Source organism: Oncorhynchus mykiss, chromosome 12 (assembly GCF_013265735.2).
Source record: "Oncorhynchus mykiss isolate Arlee chromosome 12, USDA_OmykA_1.1, whole genome shotgun sequence".
Classification (NCBI taxonomy): Eukaryota; Metazoa; Chordata; class Actinopteri; order Salmoniformes; family Salmonidae; genus Oncorhynchus; species Oncorhynchus mykiss.
Window position 1 is genome coordinate 67,520,334 of NC_048576.1, and position 17,806 is coordinate 67,538,139.

Genomic DNA, 17,806 nt, shown 5'->3' on the forward strand with positions numbered 1-17,806 from the left:
GGTTGCTAGATCGAATCCTCGAGCTGACAAGGTACAAATCTATCGTTCTGCCCCCGAACAAGGCAGTTAACCCACTGTGCCTAGGCCGTCATTGTGAATAAGAATATGTTCCTAACTGACTTGCCTAGTTGAATAAAGGTTAAATAAAAAACAGCATTGCATGTTGCCTTCCACTGGCTTGAACGTTGCAGTGATCATTTAATTAACGAACTCCACCAAATACCCGCTGTGCAAAGTGCCAACAATTTAATTAGATACATTGGAGTAGTAAACATTGAAAACATTATCTGCAAACCGCACGAAATGTTTAAAAACATGTCAAGAGAAACGTTTAATTAATTGTTGTAGACTATCGTAGTAGACTATAATGCATTGAGCATAAAAATGTACACAAATTAGACTCAGACTATTCTTAATTTATTTTGATAATACATATTGGCAAATACAATTTAACATGGCAAATTGAGAAATACAGAAATCGTAACAAAATGTAATCATTGGTAAGCAGATAGGCCTACAAGTTACAATAATAAGGATTTGATAACACAAAATGGTTCAATCAACTTAAAACAAACCATGAAATAAACATATTTATCCAAACTTATAATTCATCATCAGATATTTCTTTCTACTACAGAGGCCCTCACTTTTCAATAAGAAACCTGATATTGGCAGGAGTTATAACAGCTATCATATAGCCTCTCCAAAGCTATGGGCAACACTAGTGACGTGGAAGTTAAATTATACCTTATGATTATGCTCAGGTTCTTTATAACTGTTTACAGACACTCATAAAGTCTCTTAAGTGGATTTCCGCACAAGAGAGCTAATCAAATACGTTTTGTGAGTAGCCTACACTCGTAGAAAAAGGTTCTGGATAGAACCAAAAAGGGTTCTATTGCTTGCTTCATACGTAAAGCACCACTAAAGCTTATATGTAGAACCCCCGTAAGGTTCCATATAGAACTCTAGGGTTCCATTCCATACAAGGTTATATATGGAACCAATTTTATTCTATATATAACCTTACGGGGTGTCATATATGAAGCAAGCAGTAGCAGCAGTAGGCCTATATAGGTTAGTAGTAGAAGCTTCAGCATTAGTATAGCGTGCAGCTAATATTAGCCTATATGCTAAATAGTATGAAGTCTGCAGTTCTTTCGGGGATTGTTGCTACTAGCCTAAAGCAGTAAACAGTAACCTACACATTTGAGCAATAACTAGACACAATGAATCAGCGTTACATTTCTGTGGAATGTAAAGTACCAGCCTTTAAGATATTGGACTGCATTATCTATCCTGATCAGATAAAATATAATGACAAATAATATATATATATATATATATATATATATATATATATATATATATATATATATATATATATATATATATATATAAATATATATATATCTATATTATTTTTTATATATATATATAACGCAGTATCATGAAGTTGTAGTTGAAGTGCAAGTGCCTTTAGCCTTTTCGGCTAGCGTCTAAATAAGGGTCGTGTTTTCGTGAATACTTTGCTGAAATAATATTACAGAAGTTTGAAAGTTTGACATGACTGCATACAAACACACTATGTCTGATAATGACCGTTCTGACATGTACATACTCTGTCATCTTTCTGTGAGCCCCCTCTGGATAAGCCTTAAAGGGATACTTCAGGATTTTGGCAATGAAACCCTTTATCTACTTCCCCAATGGCAGATTAACTAATGGATACCATTTTTATGTCTCTGCGTGCAATTTGAAGGAATTGAAGGAATTTGCTAAGGAATTTGCTAACTAGTGTTAGTGCTAGTGTTAGTGCAATTGGTAACTAGCATTAGCACAATGACTGGAAGTCTATAGTAACTGCTAGCATGCTACTCGAAACCATAGACTTTCAGTCATTGTGCTATTGCTAGTTAGCATTGGCTCGCGAAACTACCTCTAACTTCCTTCATAATGTATGCAGGGACATACAAATAGTATCCATGAGTTCATCTAACTCTGGGGAAGTAGATCATAGGCTTCAATGCCAACTGAAATGCAGAATGCAAAGGCAGATAGGGCCTAACCTGTTTTAAATTCATTGCCATTGAACGTGTAAGAATCCGCCTTCAGACCAAGTTAATGAAGTTGTTAGGTTTCATGATGACAGATCTCTCTCTCTCAAACACACACACAACACAGAACTCACACACACACCCCCGAGGGCCTCGCTCTTTGTACCAGTCCAAAAAGTCTATACTCTTTCCCATGAAATCATCAAAACAAACAAGAGAAAGTGTATCAGCCATTCACGTGTAACAGTCATATCCCCAACAGAGACATTCCTGTGGTAACGTTCATGGTAACTCTTGGGTTATAGATGAAGATGTACCTTCGGAAAGTGCCTTCAAAAAGTATTTACACCCCTTTACTTTTTCCACATTTTATTGTATTACAGCCTGAATTTAAAATGGTTAAATTGAGATTTTGTGTCACCTGCCTACACAATAGTCTATAATGTCAAAGTGGAAGTATGTTTTTAGCAACATTGACAAATTAATAAAAAATGAAAACCCCATTGTTATGACAAGCCTAAATAAGTTCAGGAGTAAACATTTGCTTAACGAGTCACATGTTAAGTTGCATGGACTCACTGTGTGCAATAATAGTGTTCAACATTTTTGAACGACTACCTCATCTCTTTACCCAACACAAATAATTATCTGTAAGGTCCCTCAGATTCAACCACAAAGACCAGGGTGGTTTTCCATTGGCTCGCAAAGAAGGGCAACTTGTTAGATGGGTAAAAATAAATATAAAATACATTGAATATTATTAATTGCACTTTGGATGGTGTATCAATACATCCAGTCACTACAAAGATACAGGCGTCTTTTCATAACTCAGTTGCTGGAGAGGAAGGAAACCACTCAGAGATAGAAAATAACTAAGGATGGATCAACATTGTAGTTACTCTACAATACTAACCTAAATGACAGATTGAAAAGGAAGCCTCAATAGAATACAAATATTCCAAAATATGCATCCTGTTTGCAATAAGGCACTAAAGTAAAACTACAACAAATGTGTCAAAGAAATGTACTTTATGTCCTGAGTACCACTCTTCATATTTTTTAGCACAGTGGTGGCTGCATCATGTTATGGGTACGCTTGTCATCTGCAAAGACTATGGAGTTTTTTTTAGAATATAATGAAACAGAATAGAGCTAAGCACAGGAAAACCTGGGGCTGTCTGCTTTCCAACAGACACTGCGAGACAAATTCACCTTTCAGTAGGACAATAACATAAAACACAAGGTCAAATATACACTGGAGATACTTACCAAGACAACACTGAATGTTCCTGAGTGGCCTTATTACAGTTTTGACTTAAATGGGCTTAAAAAATCTATGGCAAGACTTGAAAATGGTTGTCTAGCAATGATCAACAACCAACTTGATATAACTTGAATAATTTTTTCAAGAATAATATGCAAATATTGTACAATCCAGGTGTGCAAAGCTCTTAGAGACATACCCAGAAAGACTCACAGCTGTATTCGCTGCCAAGGGGGATTCTAACATGTATTGACTCAGGGGTGTGAATACTTATGTAAATGAGATATTTCTGTATTTAAAATGTAATAAATCTGCAACAATTTTGAGAATATATGTTTTTACTTTGTCTTTATGGGTATTGTGTGTAGATGGGAGAAAAAACAAACATTTAATCAATTTTGAATTCAGGCTGTAAGACAACAAAATGTGGTATGTCAAGAGTATGAATACTTCCCGAAGGCACTGTATATAGACCATCAATAGTAATGCTGTAACATTTATCTGTAAGAAATAAACGCATTTATCAAAAGCATATGTGGCTTCTGAGTTTGTTTTTGTTGCTTTATTGAGAAGTTTGTGTTCACAACGCAGAAAACTATTTAAAAAAATGGTGAATGATATTTGTCTTGTATTACAACGTTAAAACGAGATAGAAGTTAGAAAATGTATTGTAGACGGTAAATGTTAATGTCCTATTAAATGGCCTGCAAATTATATGAAAGCCTTGCCCCTGACGCAAAGTATAAACAAGCTGGGGTGAACATGAGGTAGAGCCTGGTGCTGGTGTCTTTAATGGAGATGGTTTACAGCGTCTGGGCCTGCTGTACTTCATAAAATTTATTATTTTAGAAGAAGCGTTCATCACACCCAAGTGTACGCAGGCATTTTGGGGAAGGCCTAAATTAGCAATTTAACTCTCCACACGCCAATGTGCAATAAATTGACTCTTGGGACGAAATACATGTCAACAATAACAACTCTTTTAGATAATATTGAATGCAATTTTTTTGTGCAATTACAAAATGTAGGGTAGTGCGCAGACATGTGTAAACGGCGTATTCTCGTTGTTGTTGCATTCGTCCATTACGCAAGAGCGTTGATGTGCAGTACTGGAGTAATTCAGGTAGTTTCAGGTTCCTGTGATATACGTCCAGCCCAACAACTTGAAACTACCTAAATCACACAACAGCTTGTCTCACATATTCTCTTCAAAGACCTTCAGAGAACCTGGTTGAGCCACTGGACAAGTTCCCATACCTTATAAACGTGGATGAACATCCATAAACGTTATTCTTCGTTCCGCAATATGAATAACATAAACACAACTGTAGCCTTTATTCCATGTACATTAGCCTACTAAAGTGATCAGCAGTTAGAAAACGAGACAAGATACAAACTGCAATACAGTAGGAATAAAGAATAGGAGCGGAAGTAGCATGCCCATGCCGTTTCAATCATGCACAAAAAGGCCTATAACGCACGTTAGGACGTCTTTGTTAGACACATTACCAGGCAATAATATTGTAGTGAAAAGTACAGTACTATAATCCCTGGGACACATCTGCTACCCTGACTTCCTGAGTCTACAATAAATGCCCTGTCAATTGCCCCTGATAAAAATCTGGAGACCGCAGACAGCGTCACTAAAATCGTGCGCTCTTCAACATGGCGATACTAGCAGGAGACGCTACACAGTCTCCTTTTGAGATAAAAGGCCAATAGCTGCATATCCAGTGTCCACTGTAGGGAAGTTGCGGCATGTGTTTTCCATCAACTATTCATATTCAAACAATATTATAGAAAGTGCATGCAGAATGAAACCATGGATCACGTCAATGACGTCGAATGAATACATACATCTAGATAAAAACGGAATCAATAGGGATTAAATAATCTTATGTAAACACTAAATACACGTAGGTTATTCGTTTTTTTACTACGTGCAATGGTTATCATGATGATCTGGCATAAGGCTATACGTTGCTTCTTATTTCTAGCCTATAAATGCCACAGACCAGGTCATAATTCCAGCTCGACCAATCTCTAACAATCTGGAAGACAAAAATAAGAGGAAATTCTATGTGGAATGCTTGTAGGTCAACGCTGTTCCCAGGGGGCGTGAAAGACTAGCCGCACATCAGCAGCGGAAACTTGGCTTCTGTTTTCCTTAAAAGGGGAAAAAAAATAATGTATTTTGAATTCAGAAGGTTGGCCACAGTAAATGGTGGCCACTGAACCCAGCTAGTGAAAAGGGGGGAAATAAAGTTAAATCCACAAGATAAATGTAGGCTAAACTCAGAAAAGTATATTATATACATTATTCTTTTTTAAATATTTGTTTTACAATTAATCACTCCTAAATCATATTAAATTGTTTTCAATTAGACCTTGCATAAACCAAATATATGCATTGACATTGCTTGTTAGGATAAGAACATTACACCATACAACTAGGCTACTGCAAACCACAAATACTAGCGTAATAATAATAGTTACAGCAATTACAATCATCATTACAGGAAGAATAATCACATTACTCGAGCTCATATGACCTGGTAGGAGAAGGCTACTAGGAAGAGGGATGGGCTAAGGGTGGTAATAGGTGTCTAGAACTAGTAATTATTGCAATGGGATGTACCCAACAATTACACTAAATGTAATGGTGGGGAAAATATTTATTTCAGCAGCTGTATGTTTTTCTCCATCTATCTACACATATCGAAGTTGCAAACTAAGACATATGGGAACTGGGGAATATTTATTCAAGCAGAAGTGATAGGCGAAACTATATAAAAACAAACATTGATAATACAAGACAAAAATATATATTATATCCCAGGCTTGCCTTTTGGAACGTCAAGGGCTCATGTGCGTAAGAAAACGTTTCCCTATTTCACAGAAAGAGTAACCTTTAATTCAAATGCTCTCATTTAGAAAACATTTGTTTGTTTTTTATACATCCAATCATGCATTATTGTAATCAACACACTCTTTGTTTCAAGTCAAGCTATCTGAAAAAGGACTCCGTATAAACAAGAAATAATGTTTTAAATCCTTCCTATTTTACAAAATTGAAGTTCAAAATATTGTGCTTACTGGTGCACATTTTTCAAAGCTTACAAATACAATTGCTTCCGCAAATAAATAAAATAGTGCTCACGTTATAAATAAAAGTGATCCTTTCAAATTGGCTTCCCATAGCCTAGCATGAACTGTAAACAATAGTCTTCGATTCAAGACAGTAGCCTATGTCTGGCAAAAATACAAATTAAGCAACGTTGCAATCATTCTATTGAGCTATCAACAAACAACTACAAGACAATAATCAAATAAAGTGCTTTTATGAAGGGTGTTGCGGGACAGGGGTATGGAGAAAAAAAATCTTCGCCGATATGTCTCCTTCATGGAAAAACTAAAGTGTAACCGGTAACAGCCACCACATCCTCATGCAAAGTGTATAGGACATAGATAGTACTTTCATCCAGGTCATCCTTCAGATCAGGGCCTCTACCACATCCTTCAGTATATGGTCCATCCTATTATTGACGTTGCGTCATCTCGTGTCACGTCCATGTAGGTCTGTCTCTGCACACCATGTTTGTGAGGAATCAGATTGGGAAATGTGTGACCGAGTCCCTGGTTCTGTGTTCCCGTGTCATCTTCTTCATCTTCATGCGGCGGTTCTGGAACCAGATTTTGACTTGACGGTCAGTGAGGTTGACACTGCGAGCGATCTCCAGGCGGCGATCGCGAGTCAGATACATGTTGAAGAGGAACTCCTTTTCCAGCTCCAGTGTTTGGTATTTGGTGTAAGGACAGCGCTTCTTCCTCCCCGCCTTCGCCCACAGCCATCCACAGGTTGCATCATTTTCTAATGTTGCATCCTCTGTCAAAACAAGACAAAACAAGTCTTTAGTGGTAGACTGGCAGAACGCAAATTCTTTGTTCCAGGATATGCACATTTCTATAATGCTTCCGCGGGCATTACCTGGCTGAGAAGTTCAGTTTATTACGGGATATAATGTCACATGGCATGCCTCTCTCCCCCTATGTATGTGTGTGTGTGTGTCTGTGTGTGTGTGTGTGTGTGTGTGATAGAGAGAGAGAGATGTAGTACAATTGTTTTGTGTTCTATTTTCTCCTCTAATTCACTGATTGCTAGTTCTCTGGTAGTTCTCTGAAATGCAGGGTTTGTTATCACGTTATCAACGAATTACATTCTACTTGGGGGCGAATTGGGTATTGTCAAAAGAACAAACTATTATCAAAAGGACAAATGGAAATTATGTAGGACTAGACATGCATAGGAGAGGCATAGGAATAGGTCTTACAAGTATGGTACTGAATTTAACGACTGTTGTGCCTACTGGAGTAAATTCAATTTGCCTAGCAACCCATACGTCAAACAAAAAACGATGCTAGACCCATGTTTGCATCAAATCTATTACACATCTCAATATTTTCCTATGTTTCATTTGTAAATGGACAAAGAGCTAAGTAGTAGTCTATCTGAGTGTAGCAGATGATGTGAATGGCGTGTAGCCTTACAGCGACGCATAGGCTATTGTTAGGCTAAATGATGCTAGCCTACTGAATAAATCATTATATGACAAAACTCTAATCTGAGTAGGATATAGAAATCAGACGATTTCACACAAAAATGTACAAATGAATTGACATTTTAAGTAGAAATGGGTTGTTGTTGACCCATTAATCTGTTTCACTAGGCCTATAATGACAATTTATTTGTAATATGCCAAATGCCGTTGGACAACTTATTTCGACATTTACTATTGACAAACATGTTATAGTTGGAAAGAAAAGTATTATTTTGAACAAAATTACGTAATTTTTGAACACTCAATGGCAAATATTGTCATGTGTGATGACTTTACAACCGGAGTTGAAATATGTTAATATTTGGTTCATTGGTTAACGTCCTTGTTATATGACCCCGATTTTAAATTGGATATTTTACGACACCTCTCAGTGCTCATTTGACAAAACTATATACATGTTAGCTATAGCATCTAGCATTGCAACAGGCAAGTAGAAGCTAGCATGAGCTTTAGCCTACATTTTATTGTGAGACTGAGTCCGTCGGTTATAGCCTACCCTCACATAAACCTGGGCCCACAGTCAATTGTAGGCTACACCTAGCTAACTGTCCCTAAACACAAAGGAGACATCCGCTGTTTTGATGTTCAAAGGAGCGCACAGTAAAATCGAGTGCAATTTAGCCTGGCAGGGTAGTTCCGTGCAATAAATTAATTTTGAGCAATGGTTCCCTTTGTCCTCTCTCCTCTCTCTTCCCTTTAACAGCCTTAGTAAAAAAAAACACCTTGTCTCGATTGACCGGATAATGTTTTCCTGTGGCTATTGCCATGGTCGCGTTCTATCTTTTCAGAGCTTTTTTTTTCATTTCATTCACTTTTCATTCCATTTACCCACCTTGCGACTCCTGTCTGGGACCTTTATCGCCCTTGGGTAAGTCTGATGGGGGCTTGTCTCGCCGTAAACCTATGACTAAGTCTTCCGTGTTGGTCTGACTGCTGGCCAGGGTGATGCTGCTGCTATCGCTTCTCTGGGCTGGACACTCACTGCTGCCCAACGCTAAGTCATCAATAACGCGCTTGATGTCAGTGTCTGGATATGGCAGCACCGGGAAGCTCAAGTGGTACAAATGGCTCGAGACTGAGTGGGGAGTGCGCGGTGGATTGGTCGTGGGCAAGCCGTGCACGCTGTTGTTGTACTCCTGGACTTTGAACCCGGAGCATGACTGCTCCGGGCGGAAGTAGCCCTGAATTGGACCAGAACCACCCGTCATGGAGCCCATCTCTGACATTAGTCTGGTGAAGGCAGACACGTCTGGTGACGGTTTTGAGTGGTTGTCCGGTTCCAGCAGCAAATAGGAGGAGTCGTCTTTTCTGTTTGACGCGCTATAAGGGCACGCACTGACCTGCGGCACTCGGACCGGGCTCAAGTGTGGCTCGTCCCAGTTCAGTATTCCCTGGTGGTATTGGTATCGAGGCTGAGCCATAGCTTCTTGCGGCTGCAACGTCTGGTGCTGGTTCATTGTCCCGGGTATGGCCGTGTTTGGCACGGAACCCCAGTTATGTTGGACTCTGCGGTCCGGGTCAGGGTGGGCGACAGAGGGGGGCTCCTTTGGACGACAGTCCACGAAAGAGTTAACCAAGGACGCCGTGAAAACGAATCTCTCAGAGCATGACATTGCTAGGACATATTTTCGCGAAAAGAGTCTGGCGAGCAGCTTCCTGCAAGGGACCCAATAGCGTCTGGGGTTCACGGCCAGGCTCCTCCCCTTGCGGTGCTGGTTAATTCAAGCGCCTAAATCTGTTATTGCCAGAACTTCCTGTTTAAATGATTTCTGTAATAGGTTGCAGATTTCTTATCCATTCTCATAGAGCCATAGCTTATCTTTAATTTAATTAAATGCATATCGCCAATGTGTCAATGGAAGTAGCAGAGTTGTTTTCAAAATGGCTTTCAAAATGGCAGAGATTGACATGTTGTTCACTGCTAGATGGAATATCTGCATTCAATTATATTTTGGACACAGTGTGTAATTCACTCACTCCGTTTAATAATATATTTACGCCTGGCTTGCCTCTATTCCAAGCTGTATGAGCATATTCATATCCGTTCTTAACGTGTATGATTTTATAGGATTAAAGCTTTCAAACCTGTTGTCAAAATTAAGCATCGTTTCGCTTCGGCTAAAATCCTTTGTTAAAATGGCAATTTTAACAATTTATCAGTCAGATTTATGCCTATAAATTCGACGAAATGTGCAGCAATGTCATATACATCGCAAGAGTTATTAGCTCAAATGCACGCCTAGCAATAGCCTATCACTTACATCATTATGCAGACAATATGACCACATATCTTATTTTAAATGGATGATTACTTCATACTTTGTACAATCACACACTTATTTGTGTTTTAGTACAGGTTATATACAGTGCCTTAGCCATGGCTCCTTATAACCTAATGAGTCATTGCTGTTGATGATTTATATTCTGTAAACGTTGTTTTATTGTTTGTACATAAACCCCCCAGCTTTACAGACAATCTTGAATTTTTCCAACAATGGATAAAATATATAAGGATTCATCTTGTAAATGTATTTTTAAACGCTGTATTGTTTAGTAATAATACAATAATGATAACAATAGTAACAACTAAAGCCTATAGCTATAACAGCAATAGTTATAATGTTCTTACCTTTTTAGCAACACATCGCTAATCTACAATTGTTGTCATTTATGTAAAGTACTATTTCAGTCACACCTATAGACACTTTAATATGGCATGAAAACAATAATTTAATGCAGGACTGTCTTTCATATTTGGTTAGAGGATAGGCCTTTTCTGGACACACGAACGAGCTGAAGTAAAAACTAACTGCAGAATTTTCGATATAGGCTATCTAGTATTACATGTTTGAAATTACACGAAATTAAATGTCATGACCCATAGCCTGGGTTACAACTAAGCCTCAAATTGTAAAAGTATTGTATTTTTTTAAGCAGCAACATTTTACTGGATTAGGCAATGGTATGGTATTAGGCAATGGTATGGTATGTTTTAAAAAATCAAAATCAAATCCAACATTATTTGTCACATGCGCCGAATACAACAAGTGTACACCTTACCGTGAAATACTTACTTACAAGCCCTTAACCAACAGTACAGTTCAAGAAGAGTTTAATAAAATATTTACCAAATAAACTAAAGTAAAACATAAAATAACAATAATAATAAAAAGTAGCACAATAACACAACAATAAAGAGGCTATATACCGGGGTACCGGTACCGAGTTAGTGTGCCGGGGTACAGATTAGTTGACGTAATTTGTACATGTAGGTAGGGGTGAAGGGACGATAATGAACAGCAGTGTACAAAACAAATGGAGGGTTTCATTTCGAAACACGTGCGTAAATTCTGAATTTAGAAACAAATGAAAACACCTGTATGTCTCAACGATAAAATGATATGTGCTCTTTGGTGCCAAGTATGCGCAAAATATGTATCCTAAATAGCCAGGCCTAGTGCTCATTCAACAAGGCCCAATCAATGGAGTAGTCTACAGCATTGATGTGAAAGGTTTGATGAAGGAAAAAAAAGTTAAGGGATAATGTGCATGTTGAAAATTGACAGAGAATACAGATACTGCTGAATGTAAGTAAAGGTTATAGTTAAAAACGAGGTTTACTAAAAACAAAGGGACATTGAACGTTTTGGAAATCTCCCCGAGTCAACATCTTTTGTGGCCTCCAGATGTCACTGTACAGTTGAATCAATCGAAGGGCTCATGACACGTTGAATAGTGGGTACAGATATAACATTGTGAATTTGTAGGGCCTAGAGGTTTATACACCTTTCTTGATGCACTGCATTTACAGGCTAACTAATACAGCATGTTGGCTTTGGACAGACAACAAAGACTGCGTGCAACTAATACATAAATATGTAGCCTAATTCTTACATTTCACTAAATTATAGACTAGCCAACTGATCAAAACTAAAAGGTCCGTATGCTATAACCATATTTCGTACATATGAAACACATAGCTAAGAAACATAACTTGCCTACATTCCAATCGAGTAACAAAACATTTTCTTTCTCGCAAACCAATAGGCCCTTGCGACTGTCCATCCGATAGAAATGCACATTGGTCAACAAAAGCACTATTGCAAACTGATAGCCTAATATTTCATGATAAAGTCTATTAGCCTACACATGTAAAGGTCAGACTTCGACAGAAGAATACATAAGCACCGTGTCTGAGGAAAATATAGCCTACATTAGAAGAAAAACAACGTTAAAACTGAGAACGATTTAGAAGTTTGTATAAAACGTTTGCATGGGCGCAGAAGGACAATTGTTACTGCTTCGGCGTTAGTACTGCATAGGCCTGCACATTTGTCATTAACATAGGTCTGTCTATACAACTTTAAAAGCATCACCTATATTTAAATTGTTTATATTATACATAATTTACCTATTCTACAGTAGGCCTACGCTACATCATTCAATGTAGCTTTAACTTGGACTGCACACGTAGCCTCGTGGGATGAACTGTTCCCATATTTTTCTGTAAAGCCTGCCCCATGGGATGGTAAATAATAACAACAATAAGCTATGGGAAGACGTATACAGTAAAACTACACTCAGAAAAAGTGACCAAAGCTTACCAGACTTCGAGGATATTGACGTATTGACGTAAACATCCTTGGATTAAAGCTGTATGCCTCTTGATCCAAAACCAAACGAATTTGTATCTTCCTTTGCAAAAATTAATCCAATCGTTTCCGGCGGGCCCTTGGCCTCGTTTATATTCCAGACACTGCAGTTTTGACGTTGACAACCCCAGTCTCATGCGGCTGTTTACTTTTTGTCTGGCGGGCTGCACTAAAGCAATTAAACATTTGTGGGGAACTTGGAATGATGGCCATGTCCTAGGAGCCCAGATAGAATACTATCTTATATGCAAAGTACAATTTTAGACCCAACTTTTTTTTGTGCAACGAAGGAACGACAATTTATATATTCCGAACATTCCTTCTTCATAATCACAAAGAATTGCTCTCCAAATGGTGACACTAACGACAGCCAAACTCGTATAACTGTATCCATGACTACGGAGCCCCCAGATTGCTATAAAGTTTTACAGCTGATAAAGGCTCTAAATACTATGCCGCTGCTCTGGAAGGTAATGGAATCGATCTTATGCAGATATTTCCTCTCAAAGCTGGAATGCTGGGCTTTTTTTTAAAGACAAACCCACCAGGCTGTCCATGCATGCATGAGTCGTTATCTATATAAAAAAAACGACTGGTTTTTATGAAAATAGAATTGTGAGTGCATTGCTTGCTGAGAATAGTAAAATAGTGCATTAGTAGAATTAAACCATATTATAACGAGCTGATTTGCATATCTTATAATCAGCACAATGCAAAAGTCTAACCTTGAGGTTGGAAGGTCGAGCGCGTGCACTAAAGAGTTGAGTGCATGGGCTACATTACTGGAAATCGCTATTCATAGGCTATGTGCTACTCACTGCTTCCTCAAAAGAACACGAGTCAATATTTTCCAGCATGGGGTCTTTGCCAAATTACCAACACGGGTATTGGTATACCTGTTTGTCTGGTATAGACGAAGTCAGTAGCCTATTCGTAGGTCAAGGATTGAAACAATTCATATAGCAGCATAGTAGTCTAGGCCCATGGCGAATTCGGAATCTCCTCTGTTTACCTTCGTTTCGACTACTCACGCAATAGATACACAAAAAAGGCTATTAGAACTGAACGTTTACCTTCAATACTGTAAAAATCTTCAGCGGTGCACACTTTTGAAAGACTATCTACAAATAGATCTAGCATGCTCCGTGCAAAATACAAGCGAAATAACCCACTAGGCAAAAACTGGTAGAATCAAAGTTGTTTCACGTCATTTAAAAAACAACAACTATGTGATGACGTTGAATCAACGTGGAAAACTGATTGGATTTGCAAAAAAATCATCAATGTAAGGAAATGTCATGTTTCTTTCACCCAACTTTGAACCTAAATTGAATGACATGGTGACATGTTTTGTTGATTTCACGTTAAATTCAAGTTAGTTGACAACTAAACCAAATGTAAATGAAAATTACACGTTAAACTGACGTCTGTGCCCAGTGGGAACGACAGTAAGTGGTTAACTTTGGGACATACGGACATGGACAAACCCACATGCAAGTTCTGCTATCAATTATACGTTTCCTGTGCCGTAAACCAGAAATGGAATGGCACATTTGAACTTTAACAAGTCTTATCTGGCAGATGACCATTTTGGCATCTAACGCATGAATGGAAGTGCCGAGCAGTCGTTCAATATGAAATCCTCATTTTATATTTACAAAGCTGAACTAGGAGGGGGAAACTAAACAACACGGAATAGATTGCCTTGTGCTTAATGCAGGGTGTTTCACACATTAGGAACATTATATGGTATACTATAGTGCTATGTATTTCATAATTGTCAAACAGAACTTAAACAAAGTATCACCATTCTGTAAGGACCGAGATACTTCAATATCCTGCATCTAGTCACCAATAGGTTTTAGAGCATGAAGCAGGCGTGTAGCCCGCCTTTACATTTCACCTATCTCTACTACCAGATGCCCATTAGTATTGTTATCACTTGTATTGTTGTGATAAATATGACAATTTAAAAACAACAATAATAGCATTGTTGTTGTTAGTAGTAGTATTGTTGACTGTTTTTTTAAGAAACATCTTTATTGTTGTTACCGTCATTGTTCTTATCTATTATTATCATAATTACTATTGTCATAACTCGAAAAACGAGGAGAGGCGAGAGAAGAAGGCGGGGTAAATGGATTGTTATTTGTTATTGTTATTTATTTGTTATTAAGTAGCTTGCTTCTAGGAAATGGGGTGTTATAAGACTGCTTTTGTTTCTTTTAATTGCATCTTTATGAGTCGATTTCAGAACAGCATGCTTTAAATCATTTGTATTGCATGATGAGTTATCCTTTCAAAAGTCAATGGATTAATTCTATAATTCTGCATTGAAGACATCCATTAGCACCATCAAAATGAGATGCTCTCAATCTAAAAGTCTTGTATTTCAAAATTGCTCTGTATTTTAGATTTCGCTGAAGCCATCTTATTTATCCCACGAATATATGGACAAAGAGCAGAGCTATGCCTTTGAATTAATACTTTGAGTTGAAATACTGTTCGCCAAGCAAACTGAATGAGAGACGTGACGTCTGCCTTCGATGTGCAATACAATCCTATGACCAGAAGGTGACAGTGTTGCCTAACTTTGACTCCTGTATTTATTTTTGTTTGTATTTAACCTTAATCGTATCAAGGAGTCAAACTGAGACCAATGTCTCTTTTACAGATGAGCCCTGAATGACATAAATTACAGAAAATACACAAATCAATATAAATACAAAAATGCAAGCAGAAAAACAGGTCATAAAAAAATAAACACATTCATCAGTAATACGTCCTCAATCAGCTTTCTGAATTGCCATAGAGGCACCAGAACATCACCTGTTAGAACATTTTGAAGACTGTTCCACAAATAAGGTGCAAGAAAACTAAAAGCTGATTTATGTCTGCCAAGGTCTGCAGTGGAGAGTACTGGTGTCTGCCCCTAAACAATAAGGCAGTGAGAATCTACTCTGTATTTTTATTGCGACATTACTGATACATTTGTCACCATTTAAAGTTAGAATCCTGAACTAAAACAATTAAAAATCTGTTACCCGCCACTGTTTTAGTAAAAAAAAAAAAAAACTCAGGGATGCGCCTGGAGAAATGTAACCACTATCAAATTCATAGACAGAGCAATGGATCCTTGACTATCCATAATATCAAAATGATTGTTGTAACCATGTTTTAAAGCTATACAGTGTTTATTTACATTTATATTGTTTACAAACGTTGGAGTAAAACAAGCCTATATTTTGGGTTCTGGTGGGATACAACCGTTGAACAAAGCTCATGAGGCATTTAAGTTATATTCTTCAAGAATCAATGGGTATATATCCTCAATTTATAAGTCCAAAAAAATGGATGTAGCAACTAAGGATACTAGCTTTAATCACAAATGCCCAGATATAGACATTTAAGTTTCACTGCAGCATCTGTCTATAATGGGGCCTATGATGGACGCAATATACAGACTGTCCATGGAGATTACCAAACATTGTTTTACACAAGAACAAATGAGAAAAGTAAACTCGTCACAGAATGTGTTTGTCTACTCCATCCAGGGCCGGCTCTAGCCTTTTGGGGGCCCTACGCGATATTTGGTTGGGGGGGGGGGGTCATTTTTTATGACAGCCGAGAACAAAATGTACGTTTAAAGTTCATTTCCTGCAATTCTACACCTTTTGCCATGGAACGTAGAGAAAATGTTGCAGTTTTATAGCTAATTTCCTGCAATTCTATACATTTTGCCATGACTTATGCCATGAGTGAGAGTGACTAACAAAATCAATGGGGCCCCCTGGGGGTAAGGGCCCTTGGGCACGTGCCCTGCATTTCCGGTTGGTACTCAGATATGATTACTACACATTTAGATAACTGGCTAGACTAACTTATCAATCTAAAATGTGTAAGCTGACCGCTAATTGAGTGACTGTCAGTGACTGACAAAAGAGAACAACTGCTGATTCACAACCAAATTTACTAGTTTACACACTTTTGGCCCAAACACTGATGATTTGGATGGTCTGCTTGCAATTAGCATATTAAACCAATTATTATATGGTCAAAATCTGGCTTAACAATGACACCCTGTACAGAGTCTCTCTTCCAACATGTTGACATATCAGACCACAATAGACGTGGTTTTCAATTCAACCCACAATTATATCAAGGGCACTTTCAATGTCATCCAAAAATCTTCCTCTTCATCATTGTTCCATTCTCTCTATTAGTCCACAGCCGTCAGGTGTATTGTTCTGGTGTGTCCCTCTGCCCCTCTGCCATGAAAGATGCAAGGATGGGGTCCTCATTGATGAGTCCGCCTTATTCACGATCCCTCTGGAATCTGGGAGACGGAGAAGTTGATTGGTTATTACTTCAGCCTGAAAAAGCCTGTGATTAAATAAACATGCTGATAAGAGAATATTCATAAAGAATTTTCCTTGGTTTCCACTCTGCCTACTTGGCATGCATGCAGTATATTACATGGACATGCTATTTATTTGAACAAAGGCCCAATATCTAATAAACTGCATTCTGAATGGAAACTGTGTTTTAGTCATGGTTAACCTGTTGGGCAGTGTTGTCTCACACTTAAACATCAATGAAAAAGTATGAAGAACCACACACTATACGTCTACTGTACATGGCCTACAGTAGGCCCTACCAGCACCTGTGTTAAGCAATCAAACATCGATATGTAAAGATGGTCGATAGGCAACCCGTGATCTCATGATGGATGAATTAAAAACTACTAGGACTGACTAACATTGATATTTATAACGAAGCCACTAAGCCAGTTGATCAATTCAAAATCATGCAAAACGCATGTAGGCATACGGGCCTACTTCTCAAATTGGAACCAAAACTGCACAATGCGAATAAGTATTTTCCAATAACTCCTGAGTTTTATTTTGTATTAATATATATTTGGTGACAGCCAATCTAGATCATTGGACAAGGGTGAATTATTTTATAGATATGTATTTCAGTGACTGTATTGCCTCCGACAGACAATTACGATGGGGAACACACGCTCAATGTCCCGGGTGCCTATCAGAGCGAGAACAATTCAATAAAGAGCCTTCCTGTAAAACGAGCAGCCTATGTCGTCACTGGGAAGGACCGCCGGGTTTTTCGGAATCGTAAAACACTAGGCCGTTCTCTAATCAGAAGCTCTCGCTTCAAGATCGCGTTTGACCTTGAGTGACCGTGAAAGAGGAC

General features: G+C 38.1%; 1 protein-coding gene across 1 annotated transcript; it reads right to left on the reverse strand.

Moving 5' to 3' along the window:
* Window positions 1-6,070: 6,070 nt before the first annotated feature.
* LOC110538097 (homeobox protein Hox-B10a) lies at window positions 6,071-9,594 on the reverse strand. The gene is made up of 2 exons (XM_021624685.2): window positions 8,773-9,594; window positions 6,071-7,207 (listed from the first exon to the last, which is right to left on the reverse strand). The coding sequence occupies exons 1-2, from the start codon at window positions 9,551-9,553 to the stop codon at window positions 6,930-6,932; spliced, it is 1,059 nt and encodes a 352-aa protein (XP_021480360.1). The 5' UTR covers window positions 9,554-9,594; the 3' UTR covers window positions 6,071-6,929.
* Window positions 9,595-17,806: the final 8,212 nt, after the last annotated feature.